Consider the following 15,182-nt stretch of genomic DNA (forward strand, 5'->3'; position numbering starts at 1 on the left):
CATAATGCACATACACAAGGAGGTAGAATTACAGTTGATTGGACAACCTTAATTCTGGCATTTCCTAACTTTCAAGTGCATGACTTTGCCATCTAAATAATTTTCTTTAAACATAATTTTTGTGTGTAATTTCCTAAGTATTTTTAAAAAGTGAAAAGTTAAAAAAAATTCTCTTATATATGAGTATAACAACACCCCTGCCACTCTACATCATCAGCAGGGTTTGCATACTGAACATTCAGCATTGCTATATCACAAACTGTTAGCACTTGAGCTACAAAACTAATTACATTAGCTGGCAGAAGGAGAAGGCTGTTATCCCAGAGGATGAAATAAGTCACTGATGTAATGTGGTAGGTCTTTTTTTTCCTTCTTGTTTTCTAACCAATGCCCAATTCAAGGATATACCAGTCCAATGATCCATTAGCATTTCTCCAGCAACAAAAATGTGAATATAAATGAGAGTTCATTTACTCATAATGTTAAAAGCAACAGAGGGTCCTGTGGCACCTTTAAGACTAACAGAAGTATTGGGAGCATAAGCTTTTGTGGGTAAGAACCTCACTTCTTGCATCTGAAGAAGTGAGGTTCTTACCCACGAAAGCTTATGCTCCCAATACTTCTGTTAGTCTTAAAGGTGCCACAGGACCCTCTGTTGCTTTTTACAGATTCAGACTAACACGGCTAACCCTCTGATACTTGTCATAATGTTAAGGTATCATTCATACTAAAGGAGTTATTGGAGGAGCCTAGCCCAGGGTAGGTCTAGGGAGTTCTCAGGGGAGGCTGGCCTGGTCTGGCTCTCTCTCGGCTCTCTCTCCAGAGGAAGTGAGCAGCAATTGCCCTAGGGGATGGGGAGGATGGGTTTCTGAAGCCATGTGCTGGGTCCTGAGGGGTTACAGATGAAGATCAGCCCAACTCTTTCCCCAATCCCACTCCCACCTGCATTGGGAGCTGGAGGAGCTCTTGCCCTTTGTAATGCCTGCATAGAGGAGGATCTGATGCTGGGGCTATGTAATACGTTCATGGGGGTATGGATTATGAAGACTCTAGCTCTACAGCTGCTCTGGCAGCTCCCAGTTGTTCCCAACGTAGTTTGTGCTGGTGCTTTGATGATGTGGTCGTGTTCAGTGATTTGGCATCCTGCCAAAATTTTCCTGAAGAATGAAAGCAAGAGAAGCAAAATGGCTATTTTAAAACCATTTATAACTCAACTAAACCAGAATGGAAATGTAACTGGGACAAAGAAAACGCTCTTCTCTCTGCTGAATTTCAAAGGCCAGCATCAAACAATTGAGGTGTTAGAGCTTGTATAAAAAAAGTTTCAATAATCTTTTATAACAGAAAGTGTTAGGAAACCTAAATATAGGGTTTGCTACCAACTCCCCTATAACAACTCAGATTTTCCAAAGGAATTTTTCTTTCAGTTATTTAAATGGAGAAAATCAGAGCAAATTACTACCAGAAAAAAAACAAAATCTAGTATGAGCACTAATCAGAAGAACTGCAATCATACAATCACAAGGGTTTGAATGTGTACCTCTGACCATTCTGTGTAGTGCCAGCTTGTTAACAGACAGTCACCATGACAGGGTTCTCTGATTGGTGGTTTCTGCTGATCAGCGCAGTATTTATCATCCACTGGAACACTCAGTCCTTTTGAAACAGAGTACTTCATGCAGTGGATGTCTAAAGACCGATACCCTGGGCCACACCGTGATGTGCACTCACTTTTGCCAATATTATGCCACCTACAAGTATAAACTGTTATATAAAACTAAATATATTTTTAAAAATACAATATAAATGCATTAAACACTTAGATACTATAGTGAGAAATGCAGTATAAAATCGATTTTAGGCAATAGATTAAATAAATTGAAAGTAAACATAAGGATTAAAATTTTCAAAACTGTCATGGGGATTTAAACACACATAAACTGAGGGTTTGTCTACACAGCATTTTGGAGCGAGTGGGAGTGAGTCTCCCAGCCCAGTTTGACAGACTCCGGCTAGCAGGGCTTGTACAAGTGCTCTAAAAATAGCTGCACAGACAGCGCTTTACACATTGCGGCTCGGGCTGGAGCTCAGGCACTGAAGCCTAGGGAGAAGGATGGACGTCCGAGCTCGAACTCCAGCCAAAGCCACAACGTCAAAGTGCTCTCTATACAGTTATTTTTAGAACACTAGCACGAGCCCTGCTAGCACAAGTCTATTGACCCAGACTGGGAGGCTCACTCCTGCTTGCTCCAAAATGCTGAATAAACATACCCTGAAAGACTTCTACACAGTTTTTAAATTAACAGAACTTGTGTCTAAATCCCTTGGGTGATTTTGAAAATCTCAATGAGTGATTCTAATCCTGCATCCTTTGAATACTGCAACCTGGGCATTCCTGGTGCACCAGCAATAGAAGACTGGGCCCCAAAGGAGTTCCTAGTGAGAGTATAATTCTTGCTGAAATTCAGTAAAGATGCTGGGGAGGTGAAATTCACCCCCCTCAACTAAGAACCAAAATAAATACAATAATTCTTCTCTTAGTTTCACAGGTGTAAATCCAGAGTGTGACTCCATGCAATCAACTCGTTTTCTTTTTTTTAAAAGCTGGAAGCTCACCTGTGTATAATACTTTGTTTAGATCTACAGCTACAAAATAGTTAAGTCTTAAAAGAGTCTTTTCATAAAAACATCTTTTTACCTTAATTCACACTCTGTATTGCACTTTTCAGAGACTGCTGGTGGAGGAGGTATATTTTCACATCTTTGGTCAGACACTACCAAGTGATCACTCTTACGTATGCATGTAACTTTTCTTTTACGAAGACCTTGAACAAAACATTTGGAAAAGTTTAAAGAGATAGGAAAAAAGTGTTTTTGATCATTTATTGCCATTTTTGTTTATTTTAAAATAAGCTACATATTTTCTGTAATAAAATATTCAGTTGTGTTTCTCAAAATAATTACACAGAATAGGAAAGCCAACATACATGAGACAAAAAACTCATCTCTCTCTACTTGCCTCCCCAGTAGGGTGACCAGATGTTTCAATTTTATAGGGACAGTCCCAATTTTTGGGTCTTTTTCTTATATTGGCTCCCACCCCCGTCCCGATTTTTCACGCTTGCTGTCTAGTCACCCTACTCCCTAGGAGTCTCACAAGTCATCTCTGGTCCAGCCTACACATCTGGTCACACCCTGAAGCTGGTGTTCAAAAGATGTTGACCAACAAACAAGAATTCCATTTTGTGAGAAAATTTGAAGTTTCAGAATTTATTTTTGTTTCTCATCAGAACCTGAATTTTTTCACAATAAAAAGGGAACAACCTCAGAGAGAAACAGAGAGAGAGAGAGAGAGAGAGAGAGAGAGAGATCCATCCCCTTAGCCCAGAATAGCCAATACTCCAGAGGTTAGGGAACTCACCTGAGATATGGGAGACCCAGCTTCAAAACCCTGCTCTAAATCAGGCACAACAGGGACCTGAAGCTGGTTCCCAGGTACCTATCTGGGGTTGCTCACTCTCTCCTTTTGACCAAAAATTCCAGCCTGGATCTGAGAAGCCTTCCCAAAGACAGTTTCATTGAAACAGCCACAGTTCCATAAGAAGCTTAGGTTTTGACAAATCTGCATTTTCTGACAAAAATGCTTAGTCAAAAAAATTCCCTATCAGTTCTTAGGTTGATGTAGAGGACAACACAATCCAGCTACTGTGTCAGCATCACCTGATTAACGGAGTGGCCAGAGCAATGCTCACTTCCAGGCAACTAGAAATACCCACAATCCTGGCTGATCAACCCTATCAAATTCCAAAGCATGTTAAAAAAACACAGTACTCCACCTACAGGCAAAGAGTTGACAATCTGGAGCGGTATGATAATTATTGCATGATGACAGCTATCAACACTCTGGCCCCCAAATTGCCAAAAGGCCAAGAGAACTTTTCTTTCTATCTCTGCAGAAGCTGTCAAATCTCACCCAGATGAGGTATTCAAAGTGGTAAACAGCACCATCAATTCTGACCACCTACAGCCGGGGTCTCAAAGTCCCAGCCCACGGGCCATCTGTGGCCCGAGAGCCTTCCCACTGTGGCCTATGGAAGAGAGACACATGCAGACACACTACCCAATGTCTGCTGCAGGCGCTGCCCCTCCCCCGCAGCTCCCATTGGCTGGGGGAGAGGGACATAGATACCATCATTAGTCACTGGACAGAGTCAGCCATGGAGACAGCATCATTAGTTGCCGGGCAGAGTCAGCCATGGAGGCAGCATCACTTTTTTCCACAATGAATATAAACAAGTCAAAATACCGAACACAACTATCTAATGCACACCTTGCTGCAATCCTGAAGGTTTCAACTGCTCAGTCACTGAGGCAAAACATCAACAAACTGACAGAACTGAAGCGTTGCCAGGTGTCTGGCAAACACTAAAAACTCCCTGGCAGGCGAAGAATTGTATAAAGTTGTATGACAGTTTTATTATTTCTAAGAAATTCTAAATAAAAAATACAATTCAAACATTTTTTTTCTGAACACCATCTTCAGTGACATTATTGGCCCGCTGGGAGGATTTGAGGACTGGCACTGGCCCTAATGTAAATTGAGTTTGAGACTCCGACCTACAGTCCAAAGCAGAACTTAGCACCAAACACTTCACGAAAAGATCACACACATTCAGGAAGTCTCTTAGGCTTCATGTAGCTAATATCCCTTTACCAGACAGTAAACAGCACTTTTGCTCCTTAAATTCAGCCCATTCCCTCCACAACTACAGAACATTCTGAAGGCGACTCAACCAAAAACCTGTGAGTCTAATCCAGGCCCTTCCTGGTTGGTGAAAAAGAGTCACAAGCGATATCCCTCCTGACTGAAAAGACCAATGTCCCTTCCTCTTTCAGACATGCAACAGTTCTACCGATAATGAAGAAATCCACCTGGCGGTATATCTGAACTGACTAACTACCACGCCATATCAAAATTTCCACTCTAGACCTAGCATAATCTGGATACAGGCCAGGACATGAAACAGAAACAGCATTAATGGCACTGATGGATTATCTCTTGATGTCAACAGATGGAAGGCAGACATCTAATCTCATACTCCTGAATCTCTACAGCATTCAGTACGATCAATCATGTGAACCTGCTGTCCCGCCTAAAAGAGGAAGTAGGAGTCTAGGAGAATGGAATTCCTGGAGGGAATCACCCAAAGGGAAGCAATGAGAAACTGCCTCTTAGAGTGCCACGATTAGGGCTCTGTGTCTGTCATGGAGGTGGAGGAAGTCACGGCGGGAGCAGCTATGGGGCGTGGGGGCATGCCCGGCAGCTGGTGCCGCTGGCCCCGGGGGGGGGGGGGCCAGCAGTGGCCCCCCCAGCTAAGATTCAGTCAGAGGTATTTATACTACAAGTCATGGACAGGTCATGGGCCATGAATTTTTGTTTATTGCCCATGACCTATCCATGACTTTTACTAAAAATACTTATGACTAACTCATAGCCTTAGCCATGATATACATCTACACCACAAATTAAAACCCACAGTGATGAGTCTCACAGCCCGGTCAATTGACTCAGACTCGTGCTTAACTGTGGGGTTAAAAATAGCAATGTAGACATTCCTGCTTAGGTGAAGAGCCTGGATTCTGACACGCAGCCCTGGTCTACACTACAGGGTTAGGTCGGATTAGCCGTGTTAGGTCGATTTTATAATGAATGCATCTACACAAGCAATCCCGTTCCGTCGACCTAAAGGGCTCTTAAAATCGATTTCTGTACTCCTCCCCGGCGAGGGGAGTAGCGCTAAAATCAACCTTGCTGGGTCGATTTTGGGATAGTGCGGACGCAAATCAACGTTAATGGCCTCCAGAAGCTCTCTCAGAGTGCTCCATTGTGACCGCTCTGGACAGCACTTTTCAACTCCAACTCCAATGTACTAGCCAGGTACACAGGAAAAGCCCCGGGAACTTTTGAATTTCATTTCCTGTTTGGTCAGCGTGGCGAGCTCAGCAGCACAGGTGACCATGCAGTCCCCACAGAATCACAAACGAGCTCCAGCATGGAGCGAACGGGAGACACTGGATCTGATTGCTGTATGGGGAGAAGAATCTGTGCAGGCAGAACTCCGATCACAAAGAAGAAATGCTAATATATATGCCAAAATTGCACAGGGCATGATGGACAGAGGGTACAACAGGGATACACAGCAGTGACGTGTGAAAGTCAAGGAGCTCAGGCAAGCCTACCAAAAGTCAAATGAGGTAAACGGTCGCTCTGGGTCAGAGCCTCATACATGCCGCTTCAATGATCAGCTGCATGGCATTCTAGGGGGGGAACCTACCACTATCCCACCACTGTCCATGGACACCTGTAAGGGGGGGGAGTCTCACGCAACACGGAGGAGGATTTTGTGGATGAGGAGGAGGAGGAGGAGGAGAATGCTCAGCAGGCAAGCGGTGAATCCGTTCTCCCCGGCAGCCAGGACCTTTTCATCACCCTGGAGCCAATACCCTCCCAAGGCGGGATCCACAACCCTGAAGGCGGAGAAGGCCCCTCTGGTGAGTGCACATTTGTAACTACAGTTCAGAATTTAAAAGCAATAGTGTTTAATGTTTGATTTGCCCTGAAGACTTGGGATGCATTTGTGGCCAGTACAGCTACTGGAAAAGTCTGTTAACGTGTCTGGCGATGGAGCGGGAATCCTCCAGGGACATCTCCATGAAGCTCTCCTAGAGGTACTCTGAAAGCCTTTGCAGAAGGTTTCTGGGGAGGGCTGCCTTATTTCATCCTCCACGGTAGGACACTTTACCACGCCAAGCCAGTAGCAAGTAGTCTGGAATCACTGCAGCAAAGCATGGCAGCGAATGGTCCTGGGTTTTGGTCGCATTCAAACAACATTCGGTCTATATCTTTCTGTGTTGGCCTCAGGGAGTGATATCATTCATGGTCACCTGGTTGAAATAGGGGAATTTTTGTAAGGGAACAGTAAAAGGACCCTGTTTATGCTGGACTGTTTGCACTTGGCTAAAAGGGATCATCCCTGAGAATAGCCACGCGGCAGGGGGAGAGGTGAAGGGATCATCTCAAATAGCCGCGCGGACGGCTAGGGGGAGGTGTGTGCTGCACATCCACCCGAAAACCACAGCCCCTCCTTTTAAATGGCAAACCCAACCGGCATTGCTTGCTATGGGAAAGGAGGGCACTGCAGTTTGAAAACATTCCCACATGTTATCAAGGCGTTAGAAGCCAAACCCGCGTACCCTTTGGCTTACCATGGCTGCCTGGAAAACGAATTCTGTTGCCCAGCCGTGTGTGATGTGTCACCATACTGGCAGGAGCTCAATATAACAGGCAAATGCGACCTTGTACCTAAAGCACATGTGCTGTCTGCTGTGAATTGCTTGATTCACTGTGAAAGAGTCTCCCTTTTGTTCTCACAAATGTATCATCTTAAATTTTACTCTCCCTTTTTATCCCCCCGCAGGTGCAAATGTTTCTATGCTCCCCCTATCATCTCCGTCCCTGAGGTTATCGCAGATCAGAAGGCGAAAAAAACGCACTCGTGATGACATGTTTTCCGAACTCATGCAGTCCTCCTGCACTGATAGGGCACAGCTGAATGCATGGAGGCATTCAGTGGCAGAGTCCAGGAAAGCATTAAGTGACCGCGATGAGAAGAGGCAGGATGCAATGCTGAGGCTAATGGGGGAGCAAACGGACATGCTCAGGCATCTGGTGGAGCTGCAGGAAAGCCAACAAGAGCACAGACCGCCGCTGCATCCACTGTACAACCGCCTGCCCTCCTCCCCAAGTTCCATATCCTCCTCACCCAAACGCCCAAGAACGCAGGGGGGGGGGGGGGAGGCTCCGGGTACCCAGCCACTTCACTCCACAGGATGGCCCAAGCAACAGAAGGCTGTCATTCAAACAGTTTTGATTTGTAGTGTGGCTACAATAAGCAATGTGGCCTTGTCCTTCCCTCCTCCCCCACCCCACCCTACCCCACCCGGGATACCTTATCAGTTATCTCACTTTTTTTAAATTAATAAAGAAAGAATGCATGGTTTCAAAACAATAGTGACTTTATTTCCTTTGCCAGCTGTGATCAAAGCGGGGAGGGTGGTTGGCTTACAGGGAGTTAAAAATCAACAAAGGGGGCGGGTTTGCATCAAGGAGAAACACACACAACTGTCACACTGTAGCCTGGCTAGTCATGAAACTGGTTTTCAAAGCCTCTCTGATGCGCAGCGCACCTACCTGTGCTCTTCTAATCGCCCTGGTGTCTGGCTGTTCAAAATTGTCAGCCAGGCGATTTGCTTCAACCTCCCACCCTGCCATAAACGTCTCCCCCTTACTCTCTCAGATATTATGGAGCACACAGCAAGCAGTAATAACAATGGAAATATTGGTTGTGCTGAGGTCTAACCTAATCAGCAAACAGCGCCAGCGAGCTTTTAAACATCCAAAGGCACATTCTACCACCATTCTGCACTTGCTCAGTCTATAGTTGAACTGCTCCTTACTACTGTCCAGGCTGCCTGTGTATGGCTTCATAAGCCATGGGAGCAAGGGGTAGGCTGGGTCTCCAAGGATAACTATTGGTATTTCAACATCCCCAACAGTAATTTTCTGGTCTGGGAAGTAAATCCCTTCTTGCAGCTGCTCAAACAGCCCGGAGTTCCTAAAGATGCGAGTGTCATGCACCTTTCCCGGCCATCCCACGTTGATGTCAGTGAAACGTCCCTTGTGATCCACCAGTGCTTGCAGCACCATTGAGAAATACCCCTTGCTGTTTATGTACTAGTTGGCAAGGTGGTCCGGTGCCAAGATAGGGATATGCGTTACGTCTATCGCCTCACCACTGTTAGGGAAACCCATTGCAGCAATGCCATCCACTATGACCTGCACATTTCCCAGAGTCACTACCCTTGATAACAGAATGTCAGTGATTGCATTGACTACTTGGATCACAGCAGTCCCCACAGTAGATTTGCCCACTCCAAATTGATTCCCGACTGACCGGTAGCAGTCAGGTGTTGCAAGCTTCCACAGTGCTATCGCCACTTGCTTCTCAGCTGTCAGGGCAGCTCTCATCTTGGTATTCCTGTGCTTCAGGGTGGGGGAAAGCAACTCACAGAGTTCCGGGAACGTGGCCTTACACATGCGAAAGTTTCGCAGGCACTGGGAATCATCCCAGACCTGCAACACTATGAGGTCCCACCAGTCTGTACTTGTTTGCCGGGCCCAGAATCAGCGTTCCGCTGTATCAACCTGCCCCACTGCTGCCAGGATGTCCCAATTGCCACATCCCATGCTATCAGGAATGTCTGTGTCCATGTCCTCTTCACAATCGTCCATGTGCTGGCGTCTCCTAGCCAGGTTCTGCACATACTCCAGGATAATGCGTGAGGTGTTTACAATGCTCACAACAGCAGCGGTGAGCTGAGCGGGCTCCACGCTTGCCGTGCTATAGTGTCTGCATGGGTAACCCAGGCAAAAAGGTGCAAAATAATTGTCTGCAGTTGCTTTCACAGAGGGAGGGAGGAAGGGAGGGGAGAGTGACGACATGTACCCCAAACCACCTGCGACAATGTTTTTGCCCCATCAGGCATTGGGAGCTTAACCCATAATTCCAATGGGCAGCGGAGACTGCAGGAACTGTGGGATAGCTTCCCATAGTGCACCACTCTGTGAGTCGATGCTAGCCATGGTAGTGAGGACGCACTCCGCCGACTTAATGCGCTTAGTGGGGACATACACAATCAACTGTATAAAATAGATTTCTAAAAATCAACTTCTATAAAATCGACATAATTGCGTAGTGTAGACATACCCGCAGTCACAGAGCCTGGGATCCAGCCTAAGCAAGAACATCTACACTGCTATTTTTAGCTCCACAGCCTGAGCCGCAGCCTGACCTGGCCTCTGAGACTCATTGACACGGGTTTTTCTTTGTAGTGTAGACATACCCAAAGGGATCAATTCTCTCTTTAGTTCGATGCAACATTACACACAGCAGTGAGACATCAAGGACTCAAATGCCATCCATATGCAGATGAGACATAGCTTTTTGTTATCCTCTGCAATGTCTATTGTCTGAGCTTCCTGGTTATTCATAACAAGCTTGGATATGAAGCTTAATCCACTATGATAGGTTTCTTTAACTGAAAAATTTTACTGAGCTTTCTCTGACTCTTTAGGAGATTCAGCTAAGGTTTAGAAAACATACAGATGGCTCCTTTTGTTGGCGCTCTGTCTTAGTTCATGTCAAGCAAGAGCACTAGCCGTATCAATCAGATTCTTGTAGGCAAGTGGCTAGTCTTTTATGAGATTATATAATGTAACCATTTTTTTGAGTCAAACTGCTTCCGTAAATATAGAAATTCAATTATTACTGCTAGAATTATTGTGAAAATGTACAAATAAATAAAAATAAAATAAAATAATAATACTTTTCTCTCTATATAAAATTTTAAACTAAATAGAACTAATTAATCCTTTGATAAACCCAATCCACGTTGTCACACTTTTCTGGATGACACATATCTTAAGTGTACCTTAATTTCAAGATCACTCATTTTAATCTCTAAATTTAAATTACCTATAATTTCATGCAAATTTCACACTTTTACAGTTGAAAATTATTTACATTAGAAATAGAGAATCCAGAATAGAAGATACAGAACTCTATTTACACCAAGGAAATGAATCCCTCACCATTTGAAGTTTCCTGCATTTATTGGTGTACCTCATTTTCAGGACTTTATCCCAAATTGCGTACCACGTTTGGGCATACACAGGTTGAGATGCATGATGTGACATGATGTTAAATACTTCTGAATTTACATGTAATAATATGAAATAACATCATAAACAGAATTCTGATTTCAAAAAGAATTCACAATACCTTGGCACATTTTGCTGCACTCTTGCCAGGGACCATATGGATCCCAGAGAAACAGATCACTTCTCTCTGCTATAGGAATACTGAATGAATAACGCACATCAGGATTGTATAAATTCCCTACACATAATACCTTTAAAGATATAAAAATAATACTTTATTTCAATGAAATTGACCCATGACTATAAAACTATAAACACTTATTAACTTTACAAACTTATTAAAACATTGAAAATTCACCTGCAAAATTAGCTCTTCTTCTAGTCGATGGGTGCTGTTAATTCGCTCTACAGTGTTGTTTGAACCATTGTACTCAAAAATGGCTCCTTGTATACCAATTTCTTTTTTAGACATGCTTACAACAAAATTTCCGTTCAGGATAAAATTCCCATGAGTATCAGATAATGCTAAAAGTAAAAATTTGGGAATAAACATCTATCCCAATTAAAAGGTATAATAAACAATACAAATTTGATATTTTGTTTGCATTTAGTTATTCATTATGATAATTGGCATTTTTTTTATTTATGACAAACAGTTTTGAAAACATCAGTAAGATGTGATACCATTAGTAACATACTTCTATTCAGGTGCCGTAGGTACTATCTACATCATTAAAATTTACTGTGTTGGGGGACCTCATTACTACAGGGTAGTAATACCAGAAATATTTTTAAAATGTTTTGGTCCTGCCAGTATACCTGGGAACAGTTTGTATTCTGAATTGTTCTACAGTCTTGTATTCTACAGGGCTATAGTTCTATTTAGTAATATGGTTAAAATTGGGTAACTCCTAGGCCTTCATTGGCAAGACTGAAATGTGCATTCTGGCATTACATGATCAATTTTAATATTGTAAGATAAGCATAGTTTTCTAAAAGCCTCTTTTCTCCTAGTATTTTTCATCCATGGATAGAATATATGTATAATGTATGTATAGGTAACCATCTGAGCGTGTTCTCTGTGCATGTTTAACATTCTGACAAAGAGCTCTGTGTAAGCTCGAAAGCTTGTCTCTTTCACCAACAGCAGTTGGTCCAATAAAAGATATTACCTCAGCTACCTTGTCTCTCTAAAATTAATGAAACATTTAACTGCAAAATGTCATAACACAACTGAAAATAAATGTTTTCAGCAACAATTCTACTCTGTCCAAATCTCGTTCTTCCACTTTACATCAAAATAAATAAACTATATACTTCAGATATAACAGAGATCTCATCTTATAAATAAATGGCATGTTTTCAATAAATATGCATTTAAAAAATCCCAGTACTTGCTCTAATTCTTAGTTCACTTATAAACAACATGACCACCACAAATTCATACTGATAAAAACTTTGTAAACACACCATCCATTCTTGCTGCCTCTTTCTGACAAATAAACACATAAACACACATTAAGAATAAGAAACAGACTACCAAATCACACTAGGGAACAGGATCACTGCCTCCTTATGCACCTACCTATAATGTGTAGGGAAAATAACTGTGTGATCACAGGGGACTTCAATTTGAGTGACATATTCTGGAGGTCTCATGCTGCCAGTACAAAAACATCCCTGAAATTTCTAATTGTCATAGGTGACAATTTTCCTAACTAAAAAAGCGCTGCAGCCAATGCAGGGGATTCTCTATTCAACCTTGTCCCAACAGATAAAGATCACAGAACTAAAAATTAATGGTAACATAGGTACAAGTGATCATTACTTGATCACATTTATAATGTGCCAGCATAATAATAATAAGGCCAATTTCACAAAGCTGAAAACAATGATGAGCCAAAGCAGTTGTGAGAAAAAAATTAATAAGAAAAATTTGAATGATAATTGGAAATAATTTAAGAACACTTTACTAGATGCCCAAAAAGTCACAGTCTCACAATTGAGATAGTAGGTTGTACTGGATAAAAAATTGATGTGGTTTAGAGGGGAAGTGCAGGCAGCTACAAAAAATTCAATATATATATATATATATATATATATATATATATATTACCAATGGAAGAAAGAGGAAGTTAATAGTAATTAAACATAAATCAGGAATTAGGAATTGTGGAAAACTGATAAGGGAGCAAAGGGACACAAGGAGAACTCTGTGGCCAGCAGAGTTAAGGACAATAAGCAGTTCTTTAAATATATTAGGAACCAAAAGCATCCTGACAATGATATTGTCCACTAGTAGATGGAAATGGTAGAATAATCAATAATAATAATGCATAAAAGGGGGAAGTGTTTATTAAATATTGCTGTTCTGTATTTGTGGTAAAAACAGATGATGTAGTGTCATTATATGATGATAATAACACTCTTTCCATTCAAATGGTATCTCTGGAGGATGTCAAACAGAAGCTACTAAAGTTAGACATTTTAAAATCAGCAGGTCCAGTTAACTTGTATCCAAGACTTTTAAAAGAGCTGGCTGAGGAATTCACTGGACCATTAATGTTGATTCTCAATAAGTCTCGGAGCACTGGAGAAGTTCAAAAAGACTGGAAGAAAGCTAATGTTTTGCCAAATTTAAACTAGGGTAAACAGGAGGACCAGGCTAATTAAAGACTGTCAGTTTAATGTCAATCCTGGGCAAGATAATTGAGCAGCTGAAATGGGACTCATTTAATAAAGAATTATAGGAGGGTAATGTAATTGATGCAAATCAACATGAGTTTATGGAAAAGAGATCCTGTCAAACTAACCTGATATCTTTTTTATTAAATGAGATTACAAGTTTGGCTGATAAAGGTAACAATGTTAATAAAGGTAATATACTTAGACTTCTGTACGACATTTGATTTGGTACCAAACAACATTTTGATTAAAAAAACAGAATATAAAATTAACATGGCACACATTAATTAAAAACTGTCTAACTGGTAGGTCTCAAAATGTAAGTATAAACAGGGAATCGTCATTGAGCAGATTTGTTCCAGTGGGTCCCACAGGGATCTGTTCTTGGCCCTACACTATTTAACATTTTTACCAATGACCTGGACGAAAACATAAAATAATCACTGATAAAGTCTGCAGATGACACATAAATTGGGGGAATGTTAAATAATGAAGAGGACAGGTCACTGATTCACAGCAAATTGGATCACTTGGTAAACTGGATGCAAGCAAACAATATGCATTTTAATATGTCTAACTGCAAATGCATACACCTAGGAGTAAGGTATGTAGGCTATACTTCTAGGATGAACGACTTTCTCCGGAAAAGCAGTGACTCTGAAAGAAGATTTGGAGGTCATAGTGGATAATTAGCTGAACGTGAGCTCCCAGTGCGAAGCTGTAGTCAAAAGAGCTAATGCAATCCTGGGATACATAAACAGGAGAATCTCAAGCAGGAGTAGAGAGGTTATTTTACCTCTATTTGGTACTGGTACAACTAGTGCTGGGATACTGTATCTAGTTCTGGGGTCCACAATTCAAGAAGAAAGTTGATAAATTGGAGAGGGTTCAGAGAAGAGCCACAAGAATGACCAAAGGATTAGAAAGCTTGTCTTACAGTGATAGACTCACGGAGCTCAAACTATTTAGCTTAACAAAGAAAATGTTAATGGGTGACTTGATTACAGTGTATAAGTACCTACATGAAGAATGAGTATTTAACCACAGGAACAATTTACCGATGGTCATGGTGGATTCTCCTTCACCAACAATTTTTAAATCAAAACTGTTTTCCTAAAAGATATGATCTAGGAATTATTATGGGGAAGTTCTTTGGCCTGTGTTATTCAGATCAGACTAGATTATCACAATGGTCCCTTCCAGCCAGAGAATCTCTGAATCCCCAAAACCCATTAAAGTTCCTGTTTTTTTTTCCCCAGATGAAATTACACTTGTGTAACTTCTGCAGAGGGAACCAGGCAAACCAGGTGATGATAAATTATAATTACACAATTGCTCTAAGGACTTTGTCAGACTTCTTATATTTTATGTCTGCAGTAGACCTTTGGGAAAGTACACACAAACCATCTATCAGCTGTTGTTTACTGGAAACCTTTACCAAGGTAGTTGTCATCTTCTGGTTTTCCTGAATAGCTGTGCTGACGAATGTCAATGTTTGTTGCTCCCATGGGAATTTTTACTATGATATTATAACCTGGAATATAATTGTACATAAATTAGTTCTTTCTAAACACCACAAACATCCATATACTTGTAAAAATTAATTTTCTGAACATTTGTTTAATCAGCTTTCTTCCCATACTCTGACAACCAGTGAGGGACAGCCCGCTGTTAAATCCACTCATTTTTCTGCAGGAAGGAAAATCTGGTAGCTTCT

At 41.8% G+C, this 15,182-nt stretch overlaps 1 protein-coding gene across 1 annotated transcript in view; it reads right to left on the bottom strand.

Annotated features, from left to right (window-relative positions):
• The window catches only part of ADAMTS20 (ADAM metallopeptidase with thrombospondin type 1 motif 20), a 185,312-nt gene that overhangs the window by 79,096 nt on the left and 91,034 nt on the right, over positions 1 to 15,182 (bottom strand). The window contains exons 16-20 of the mRNA XM_065400040.1: positions 14,904 to 14,999; positions 11,139 to 11,305; positions 10,902 to 11,031; positions 2,699 to 2,825; positions 1,541 to 1,751 (exon numbers count right to left, since the gene is read on the bottom strand). Of these exons, the coding sequence (XP_065256112.1) occupies positions 1,541 to 1,751; positions 2,699 to 2,825; positions 10,902 to 11,031; positions 11,139 to 11,305; positions 14,904 to 14,999 (731 nt within the window). The remainder of the gene's footprint in view (positions 1 to 1,540; positions 1,752 to 2,698; positions 2,826 to 10,901; positions 11,032 to 11,138; positions 11,306 to 14,903; positions 15,000 to 15,182) is intronic.

Source organism: Emys orbicularis, chromosome 1 (assembly GCF_028017835.1).
Source record: "Emys orbicularis isolate rEmyOrb1 chromosome 1, rEmyOrb1.hap1, whole genome shotgun sequence".
NCBI lineage: Eukaryota > Metazoa > Chordata > Testudines > Emydidae > Emys > Emys orbicularis.